Here is a 10,746-nt window from a genome sequence, read left to right as displayed (position 1 = left end):
ATTATTAGATTATTTTCTAGGTAATGCATCAGATTCAAACTCCTCCTGAATTGCATTGTGCAATTTCTCAATATAGGCTGCTTTGAGTGTCTTTTTTACCTGTCTACCACCATCTCTACCATCTCATATTTCTCTGCTTCTTTTTCACGTTATCTCTCTCTCCCTCTACCCCTTCCAGGTGAAGCGTAACCTGCTGAATGTGTCCTATCACATCGCTCAGTACACCAGCATCATCGCCGACCTGCGCAGCGAGATCCAGCGGCTCAAGAAGAAGATCGCCGAGCAGACCAGCCGACACAACCCCGATCGGACGGACATCCGCCACGTGCAGGGTAAGACGAGAGGATACACTCACACACAGACAGATGGACACACACACACACAGATGGACACACTCACACACAGGTGGACACACTCACACACACTGATGGACACACACTCACACACAAAGATGGATAGGTGAATAAAGGGAGACAGCACAGTACACTCTGAAGTTGACACTTCAGTAATGTTCTATTCAAATTCAACAAAATAGTGTACAAGGCCTTAGATTAACTAAAAACCAGTGTTTATATAAAAAAAGACACCATAATAATAATAATAATAATAATAATAATAAGCTTTATTTGTATAGCACCTTTCATATACAGAATGCAGCTCAAAGTGCTTTACAATTAGAGCAGCACAATAATAGAGAGAAAAACACCAGACCACACCGATTTCTCTTTGGATTCTATGCACCAGACAAGACACGTTTTTACACGCACACCTCAAGATAAGGCACAGATACCACCCTCAAACAGACCTTCATGTGTGTGTGTGTGTGTGTGTGTGTGTGTGTGTGTGTGTGTGTGTGTAGCAGAGGTCCAGGCCCACTCGACCCAGCAGAGTCGGGCGGAGATGGACCAGCTCAGGGAGCAGCTGATCGACGCCTTCCGCCAGCAGATGGAGATCCGCAAGAGCCTGATGGAGCTGGACAACAGCAACATGGAGATCCAGATCGACACCTCCAAACACCTGCTCACCATCGCAGAGTGAGTCTCACCCCCCCCCACACACACATACATATATATATAGATCCAGATCCAGATCGACACCTCAAAACACCTGTTGACCATCGCAGAGTGAGCCTCACACACACAACACAGATGAACACACACAGAACACCCACATTCACATATACATATGCATATGCACACCATCATTTTTGCCTGATGGAGCTGGACAATATCAACCATGATGCCCAGATTCGTCCATCATTGAGTCACAAAACATTGAGTCACAGTAAACAACCTTACACACACACACACACACACACACACACACACACACACACACACACACACACACACAGGCGTGCCTAAATGGTCTAAAGAGTACCCACCAAAGTGATCTATCTATCCACTTATCTATCTATATTTCTATCCATATATCCATCTATCTATCTGTCTATCTATCTATCTGTCAGTCTTTCCATCAGTCCATCCATCCATCCATCCATCTAACAGGCTTTGTCCCCCTCTCCTTCCTCAGCTGGGAGCAAGAGCGCTGTCGTCGCAGGAGGAAGTGGAGAGCGGAGAGGAGGAAGGAGACCTTCCACAAGGACGAGAGCGAGAAGGACTCCGACTCGCCCGAGTCTCCGCCCGACAGCACCGAGACGCAGGAGGTTGCCATGGCGAGGGAGAACCTAGTCACACTCATGGCCGAGCAGAAGAAGATCCGTAAACAGAAGGTAACGCAATTCCCCATTTATACCACTAGAGGGTGCCATGAAACAACTGAAATGTAGGATTTACTGTAAACCCTGGAGGGAAATGGGTTGCCATGAAATCAGACCATTTTTATGAAGAGTTTTGATTGTATTTCATATTTTAAAAAGAATATGTAAATATGTAAATTGTACGGCGTTCTCAAATGTCAATGAGTAATAAGGACTTTATTCCTCTATTCTCCTCTCTCCCTCTTTCTCTCTCCTCCTGTATCTCTCTGTGTATCTCTCCCTCCCTCCCTTCCTCTCTCTCTCCTCCTGTATCTCTCTGTGTATCTCTCTCCCTCCCTCCCTCCATCCCTCCTTCTCTCTCTCTCCTTCCCTCCCTCCCTCTCCCTCCCCCTCCCTCCCTCCCTCTCTCTCTCTCCTCCTGTATCTCTCTGTGTATCTCTCTCCCTCCCTCCCTCCTTCTCTCTCTCTCCCTCCCTCCTTCTCTCCCTCCCCCTCCCTCCCTCCCTTACTCTCTCTCTTTCGCTCTCTCTCTCTTGCTCCTTGCAGTCGTCTCTGGAGCGGCGGTTCCTGGAGTTAAGGGAGAAGGCACGGCGTCTGGAGGAGCTGCTGCCCAGACGTGTGAGCTCTGAGGAGCAGCGTGAGGTCCTGGGCCTTCTCTGCAAGGTGAGGAACCACTGGAGTGGCTCAAGAGCCAGGCTAGCATGCGGTAGCCAGAAACAAAAACATTGCAAAAAAATCCTAGAATTCAAAATCTAAGTGAGATAAATAAGTTTAAGTCAAGTACTTATTTGTCTAATATTTGCTTATTACAAGACATTTTTGCACTTGATTTAATTTTTTTTTGCCTTGTACTGTGAAAATCTTCTTGTTCTATTGGCAAATCTTGCCAGATAATTATGCTTATTTTAAGTAGTTATTTCCACATAACAACAAACTTTCATGGTGCAAAAAAGGTGCAACAATGTCTTGTTATAAGCAAATATTAGAAAATAAGTATATATTCCCTTGCTTTAAGCTTACCGGTATTTATCTCACTTAGATTTTGAATTCTAGGATTTTTTGCAGTGAAGTTGATCAAGGCCCTGAATTGCTCCAGGAAGACTAGTCCTGTAGTTCATTGATGTCTGTTAATGGCTCTGGCTTTTCTTACCAATCAAACATCCTATGTGATGGCAGCAAGATATCTATATCAGGATAGATTGAATGTCAAGGAGTAACATGCATCTCCGACATTTCTGTGGTGCTTTTTCATGATTCAAGAGACTGACTTCATGGTTTCATAAACTTTGATATTGTTGTATTTACTGTAAGCACTTCAAAGTCATTAAAAAATAATGAGCAACCCAGACTAACAGTCAGAGCGGTGGGAGTAAGTGGAAAGTACTGTAGAAGCCGGGAGGAGACTATGTCCTCATTAGATGGTCAGCTGGTTGGGACAGAGCAAGGACAAGCACCAGGTAGAAGCTACCTCATATGGAGTAAACGAGATAAGAAAGTCTTCATCATAAGAAAACTGGAGAAAACCAGAAAACCCAAAGTTACACAGTTTTGCATATATTTTTATGGATGATAGACAGATGATTTCCACCAATATGATGGATATTACTTAAGGCTGATTGGATAACAGGTGTGTTTGGGGATGGTGCGAGAAGGGGTATAAAAGATATGCCGCAGCCCCCGTAGGTCAGATCTTGTCGGGGGGCGCCAGCTGAAGACATCTCACCCTATTGCTTTGATGGTTGGTCTGGACATAGTTTGGGCTGTATTATCACTGCAATACAGGGAATAAAGATCAACAGTCTTCAGAGATCTCCTGTCTGCCTTGTCTCCTTCGGACACCTTGGTCCAGAGTGCTATTTAGTAAAATAGTTAAGTGTTAATTGTTAATTGGACAAGAGAGTGGACATTTTCCACGACATTACCTCTTCTAACTATCTCGTCATGTCTAACTGATTCGCCCGCACCTTACAGGTGCATGAGCTGGAGATCGAGAACGCGGAGATGCAGTCGCACGCACTGCTCAAGGACAACGTCATCCGGCAGAAGGACGCCGTGGTGCAGCGCTTCGAGCAGCACCGCCATCTCTGTGACGAGATCATCCAGCAGCAGCGGCAGTTCATCATCGGTGAGCCCATGAGCTTGAGTAGAGGGGGGAGCTGGGCACAGAATCAAGACAGGTGTTAGGCAGGGTTGTGCGAAATTGCAATTCTGCTTCCTGTTTGCTACCTCAATTGAAATGCAAGTGAAATTCAAGAAATTGGAATTTAAGAGCCAGTTTCAATTCAATTCTGGAATTTTGCACAAGCTTGGTGTTAGCGAGACCAACCAAATACAGGATGCTGCCTGGAAACCGCTTTTTTTTTAGGGTTTGGATACTTGATGGTATTTCCTATATAGTGAGCATTCCATCAGATGTCTATCTGTGGTCATAGTCTATCTGTGGTAGATAATATCTCAGTTCATCAGTGAAATTTGACAGGTCAGAAATTGAAGCAGTCAAAGTCAGGTGTGATTGTTGTAGTGTGTGTGTGTGTGTGTATGTGTGTGTGAGACAGTGTTTCTGACTCTATTGTGTGTTTGTGTGGCTGCAGACCACAGTCTCCTGGTGCCCCCACACCTGCAGGAGCTGTATGAGATGTACATGAGAGAGCTGGACGAGAGGAGCCTGGACCGCATCATGGCCCTGGACAAGGTTACCGGACGCACACTGAAGGTGGGTGAAACTTACTAAAAAATGATAGTTCCAATTGTTATTAATTTTTATTTATGTATTTTATTACTAATTATTATTTGTATCTCATGTACATGGTTATCCCTTAATGTAAATACTGGATGTTGACTGGTTGTCCTGCCATATCTTTACTGTGGGGTCTAAGCCATAGACCTACAGTGCTCACACACATTTATAACTGCCACTGCTTGCTTACAAATACAATTGTACTCAGATCTGACCAAACAAGGGTATGTTGTTCTTTCACAGGAGGGCTCTCTGCCCAAAATCACTCTCGCCAGTAGAGGTCGCGACCCCTTGCAAGAGCTGGACTCTGACCAGGAGAGCGTGCGGACGCTGGGCTCGGACAACCGGCGAGGTCGGGCCAAAATCCGCAGACACACTCTGCCCCCCATCCTGCCTGAACCTGAGGGGTATGTATCAGAGGCTCCAGGGGCACCGCTGGGGGGGGGGGGGGGGGGGGGTAGGGGGGTTAGAACGGTTCTAAGGGCCCAGCACTGACAGGGGGCCCCCAGAGAGACACACCCCCTATATTCTGGGGGAATTATTGTCTGTCATAGGGCTCACATTTTCTAGCAGCACCCCTGAGAGGCTCTGACAGAAAGTCAGCTTCAGCCCACTCACTGGATATATTCATCACTCTGTCTGTCTGTGTGTCTGTCTCCGTCCAGCGACAACAACCGGGTCTTCAAAAACAGTCCTCATGCCAGACAGATGAAGAACTCTGTGGTGATGACCCCTCCACCTATACACATCAATGGCCTGGGCAACAGAGAGGTGAGAGGTCACAAACTTGAATTTCCCCTTGGGGATCAATAAAGTATCTATCTATCTATCTACAGTCTGTCTGTCTATCTACTGCACTGTCTTGAACGTCTGCCCAAGAACCTTTAAATGGTTTGGGTTAGAACCCCCTAGTTAAATGGTTCTTCGGCTCATTTTTATAGGCTAAATATACTGTATGTAGATTGTTTTAAACAAATTTGATACAGGTATTTGAAACTATTTCGTTTCTTCGAGTGAATTGCTTAAAGTAAAACAATGTAGGAATTTCCCTATTCATCAGTATTCAATGTACCAGGCACCCAGTTTGTCTAATACTGATGAAAATGGGCACGCGCCTACCTTCGACAACATTACAGAGTACAATACTATGCTTTCCAGGCGCACATCTCAGAGGCTCAATGTCAGAGAGTCCATTATCTACATTGTAAGTCAGCGTAGCATCAAAATGAGTTTGAAGCCATTAGTTTAAGGTGAAACTACATTGAAAAGAACTAAAAATGTACCTCAGGATGAATAAAGTATCTATCTATCTATCTGTATATCTACATTGTGTTGCTTTAATGTTCACATGGCAACAAGTCCCTATTCATTTCTCCTTAATGCTTCCAAACTGACTGACCGCTGTGCGATGGCCTGTTTCTGCCCCCAGCTGCACCCGTGCGTACCTGAGAGTGCTCTGAGCTACAGCCACCTCAGCCACAGCCTCAGCAGCCACCTGGACTCGTCTCCGGAGAGCAGCGAGAACGGCACCGACATCCCGCTCACACGCAAAGGTACGCGCCGCCCATTCTGAGTCGAATCACGTCTAAAGAATCTAAAGTTCTCCTCTCATCTCTCATCTGTTCAGGCATGTGAGTCATAGTAGGCATTTCAGACCCTTTCAACAATAAAAACAAAAACAATGCTTGAACATTATATTTGGGCCCCAATCTACTTCCTCTGCATTAAGATAACATATGGAATGTTAAAAAGGAAGTCTTGTGGGGCCAACTATGATGCTGATAATGGAACTCTCTTGAAAGGGTCCATAAAAGGATTGGAGAGTGCATAAATAGACATCAGAATTGGAAATAATTCAGCCAGTGCTGGATGTGTTGTCATGGTTCTCCCAAGGACTCTGAAAGGAGACCACAGGCATGGTGAACAAATCTGTAAAACATCCAGGGGGGGTGAGGGTTTAGAGGGCTAGCTTCCCAGTTGGCCACCGCCAACAAGCCAATCAGGTGTCACTTTCTTGTTGGGCACAAAATAATGTTGTCCGTGTGGATTGTGCAATCCTGTTTGATTGATAGATAGATAGATAGATAGATAGATAGATAGATAGATAGATAGATACTTTATGATCCCTAAGGGGAAATTCAAAGATTGGTGGATGAACTGGCAATTTTTCTGCCAGTAGGATCAGCCAATCCATGTGGTTGACATAATTTGTGGCCATCTATAATGTGGCACCTAACTGGCTTGTTTGTGAAAATGTGGGTGGAAGTGAGCACATGTAGTGAGCACATTTTTAAAAAGGGCAGCAGCCCAGTATATTTGGCAGTATATTTTTGGCTTAGCTAGCCTAGCATCGTTCAATGCAATGAATGGGGGCGATACTCTCTCACTCTGTCCAGTTCTATATGATACCTCCATGCTAACAGCCCACTCGGTTCTTCCCCATTTTGTCTCCCTCTCAGAGCGTCAGCAGATCATGCGTGGCGTGGAGAGCATCGCCGTGAAGGCGGCGCGCCGACGCTCCAAGGCCCTGGAGGTGGACGCCCTGCGTCTGCTGCCGCCCTCCCCGCTGGACCCCCACAAGCAGAAGAGCAGCCTGTCGCTGAGCGAGGCGCCCCCCCTCGGCCCCCCCACGCCTCGGGGACCCGGCGTCGGTGGTAGTGTCGGAGGTCGCCAGGCCAGCCCCGAGCTGCGGCACGCCACCTCAGACGACAACCTGTCCAGCAGCACGGGCGACGGCACCTGGACGCGTCCCCGCCAGCGGCAGCAGAACGCCGCCAAGAACGCCGGCGCCCACCGCGAGCAGGACTTTGAGGCCCGCCGGCGCAAGAAGAGGTCTCGCTCTTTCGAGGTCACAGGCCAAGCTGTAAGTACAGTTAAAAAAATGTATTCAAAGAAACTACACATCTCATAATATACTTATGGTTTTACTGATACAAGGGCCTCTTATTAACATAAACAAAGTAAATATTATTTTTAGGGCTGTCAATCGATTAAAAAATTACATACTCTGTGATTAATTAATCTAAATTAATCGCATATATAATTTTTGCTGTGAAAGCATTTTAAATATTTAAATTCAAATGAATCATTGAATAATCAGCATTAGCGACATTAAAGTTCAAAAACTGTTTTATTATTATTTTCAGTGTTCAAATAATTGCCATAATAATCTATGATATGACCCAATATGCTGAGGAAATAAATTCACAAGTGCTTCGGGAATAAGTTTTTTTTTTTTCACATACAAGGCATTTCAGGCCACAGATATAACCTAGGGGACACAATGAAAATAAATTAACACTCCCCTCAATGTCAACACTTATTTCTTTGCATTGATGTGCGACTATAGAGTTGATGAACTCCAGTGATATGCAAATTCCTTGCTGCAGACATTGCAGAGGATTTTATTTTCAACACTTTATTTTTATCAACACCATCAGGCCGTTTTTTAAAAGTAAATGTTCCAATCAATGATCCAGGCAGCACATTTTCTTCTCTCTCCTTCATTTTACAGTCTAATTTTTACTGACTAGAACGGCTCGGGGTCAAAGGTCATACGGAATCGATTAATCTGCACACATTTTTTTAATCAATTATTTTTTCTCAAATTAATTAATCGAAATGAATCAGTTATTTTGACAGCCCTAATTATTTTAATGACATAATGAATATTTACATGAAGGCAGACATTACTTAACCACAGCTACAGAATAGTATCTGCATTATATGCTAAATAAATTGCAGAGTGCATATTGTAGTACAGATTCTGAAATGTTAGCAATAGCATAAATGAAGCAAATGAAGTTTCTATGACATGCGCTATGCTCCGCTCACATATGCTGTGCACTGCCTCTTTCTACTAGCACTTTGGTCAGTGTACACCATATTTTAAATGTGCCTTATAAATAAATGTTACTTACTTACTACTTACTAGTTGTAAAGATATGCCTCTTTGTCCCCACAGCTGTCTCAGGCTAAGACCACAGCACAGCGGTTCCGGCCCCTCGACAGCACCTCAGACCCCCACCTCCACATCAACCGGCCCCCAGCCCCACACCTCCGCCCCCAGCACCGAGGAGTCCCTCCCCTGGCCAAAGGACGCCTGCCCCACCCCTCCCAGACCACCGGTTAGCATCATGACCTCCTTTCTCCCCTTTGAGTCATGCCATGCTATTTATATGTATGAAGAATGTTTGGTTTTATTGTGGTGCAGTAAAAAAAAAAAAAAAAAAGTCTCCACGTTTTAAAGATGTTAGTGTGGTTTTTTTTTTGCTTTGAAGAGCTATTTTTGAAAACTTTGGTCAAAACGTTTTAAATTCTTTCCACTGGCAGTATCCTTTTAAGCAATTAGCCATATCTTGGTACGCTATAATGCAATTTGCAGTTCCTTCTCAATTTCAGATTCAGGTTCTTTTTCTTTTTTTGTTACTTCAAAATGTTTAAATAGTTGATTGATTCCATCTTTCTTTTTTCTCAGGTTCTTTTTCTTTTTTTGTTACTTCAAAATGTTTAAATGTTTAAATAGTTGATTGATTCCATCTTTTCATACCAGGCCAAACTGTGGACAACGGCACCAGCTCCCTGTCTCAGCTGGGCCAGTTGCGGCGTGGACCCCAGCTCCGCCAGCCTCAGCCTCTGCTCTACGTCACCACCACGGGTGCAGGGGGGCAGCGCACCCGCAAGCACTGAGGGGACGGCTGCCACCTTCCCCAGCTGACCACAGAAGAGCAGGCCCGGACTGTGGTCAAGTGAACCCTTCCCACGACACCAGCACTAACGAAGAAGTCCAGACTCTGCAAAGGGCTCTAATATTTAGTTAGCGACTAGGAGGGCTGTGAACTGTAAATGTCTCACTCTCTCTCTCACACATACACACACGCACAAACACACACAGACACGCACAGATCCACTAACCTACTGTACCTTTGGGAGATGTTGACAATGCCTTGGGCTGATCACAAAGAGCGAGGGAGAGAGATGGTTTGAGAGGCGTAACGTTCTAATGCTTTTTCCTCTCGTCTTGTTTCGTGACCCCCTCGCCTGTTTTTTTTCTCCCCCCCCCCCCCCTTTTGCTGAAGTGCTCGAGATGAATGTGTGGATCAGCGACGTTTGTGTGACGCTGTACTTGTTTGTTTGTCTTTGTAATATTTGACATTCACGTTTCCAAAGGGCCTCTACAGTACATGTGATGTCCACCCAGTTGATAAAATTGCGGGGACGCTAAATTCTTTGATTGAGAAAAAGATAGAAAGGAATACCATGTAAGTGCTAAGACAAATGTGAACAGTTGTGAGATGATAGGACTAGAGTGACAGAGGGTAAAACCTGCCATTGAGTTCCTCTGGAGGGGAAAGACGGACCAGGCCTTATGACGAGGGTAACGGGTAACGTATAAAGGAAACCACAGAATGGCTACCAGGCAAGATATACTCTAGGCCTCTTTAAAAGTGATGATACATGGGGCAACTTTTTGAGCAATGTTGCTAGGCAACCACATAACCAGTTCCATGTGTTATGATTGGATGTTCATAAAAAAATATGCCTGCTGATGATTAAAGTTCTTTAGAAAAATAATGTTGGCCAATATCAATGGGAATGTGCCAGAACCACAATACTTTGCCCTGCAACACTGCTCAAAAAGTTGCCTTGTGTATTATCAGCTTATTGTTGATCCACTTCATCAGTATCAATCTTTCTGTGCAGACATTTTATACTGTGTATTGCTTTGTTTCAAAGGATATAAAGACCATATACTGTTCAGTATGTGTTCGCTGTTAAGTTACATCACTATAAAACTCTGAGTCACAATCTGAGGCAGCAGATAAGCCTAGTTGGACTAAATTGAATTTGTTTTTCCCCCATCTGAAATGCAGTTTACTCATACAGTAGTCTAGGCTTATTCCCTCATTGTGAAACCAGCTCTTCTGGCTTTAAAATAACCACTGTAACAGTGGCCCATTCATTCATTTGAATGAAAGTGGCAGCGTTGTTTTAGACTTAAAATATCCCCTTTTGAAGCTGCATATGGACTTCAGTGAGTCTCCTCCTGCTATTTCTGTACTGGGAGAGGCCAATGATGAGGCTTCTTTACCATCTGTCTTGTACTGCTGCCTTTATCTGTGATGTTTGCAATGTTTTGTTGTTTTATTTCGTTTTACATGGTTATACATACTATTTTCTACACTTTATTTTGTACATTTTTTTATTTGTAATCAAAATAAATTTGAATGAAACATGACTATTGTGTTGTGTTTCTGTTGTTTCTGTGTGTGTGGTACACCTACCGGTC

At 44.4% G+C, this 10,746-nt stretch overlaps 1 protein-coding gene and 1 long non-coding RNA gene across 3 annotated transcripts in view; one reads left to right on the top strand and one right to left on the bottom strand.

Moving 5' to 3' along the window:
* The window catches only part of LOC121699715, a 20,072-nt gene extending 10,675 nt beyond the window's left edge, over positions 1-9,397 (bottom strand). Inside the window, exon 1 of the long non-coding RNA XR_006027020.1 lies at positions 9,324-9,397. This is a non-coding gene — a long non-coding RNA (uncharacterized LOC121699715). The remainder of the gene's footprint in view (positions 1-9,323) is intronic.
* The window catches only part of kif19 (kinesin family member 19), a 50,476-nt gene extending 39,781 nt beyond the window's left edge, over positions 1-10,695 (top strand). Inside the window, exons 10-21 of one of the 2 annotated variants that reach the window (XM_042082018.1) lie at positions 179-332; positions 863-1,034; positions 1,534-1,732; positions 2,267-2,383; positions 3,692-3,845; positions 4,312-4,433; positions 4,701-4,864; positions 5,123-5,228; positions 5,887-6,010; positions 6,917-7,320; positions 8,422-8,584; positions 9,010-10,695. In XM_042082018.1, the coding sequence (XP_041937952.1) occupies positions 179-332; positions 863-1,034; positions 1,534-1,732; positions 2,267-2,383; positions 3,692-3,845; positions 4,312-4,433; positions 4,701-4,864; positions 5,123-5,228; positions 5,887-6,010; positions 6,917-7,320; positions 8,422-8,584; positions 9,010-9,146 (2,016 nt within the window). In that variant the 3' untranslated portion in view covers positions 9,147-10,695. Of the gene's footprint in view, positions 1-178; positions 333-859; positions 1,035-1,533; positions 1,733-2,266; positions 2,384-3,691; positions 3,846-4,311; positions 4,434-4,700; positions 4,865-5,122; positions 5,229-5,886; positions 6,011-6,916; positions 7,321-8,421; positions 8,585-9,009 lie in introns of both variants that reach the window. The other variant, XM_042082017.1, reaches the window with a different exon arrangement.
* Positions 10,696-10,746: the final 51 nt, after the last annotated feature.

Source organism: Alosa sapidissima, chromosome 24, assembly GCF_018492685.1.
Source record: "Alosa sapidissima isolate fAloSap1 chromosome 24, fAloSap1.pri, whole genome shotgun sequence".
In the NCBI taxonomy this organism is placed as follows: Eukaryota; Metazoa; Chordata; class Actinopteri; order Clupeiformes; family Clupeidae; genus Alosa; species Alosa sapidissima.
This window is presented reverse-complemented; position numbering and strand designations above follow the sequence as displayed.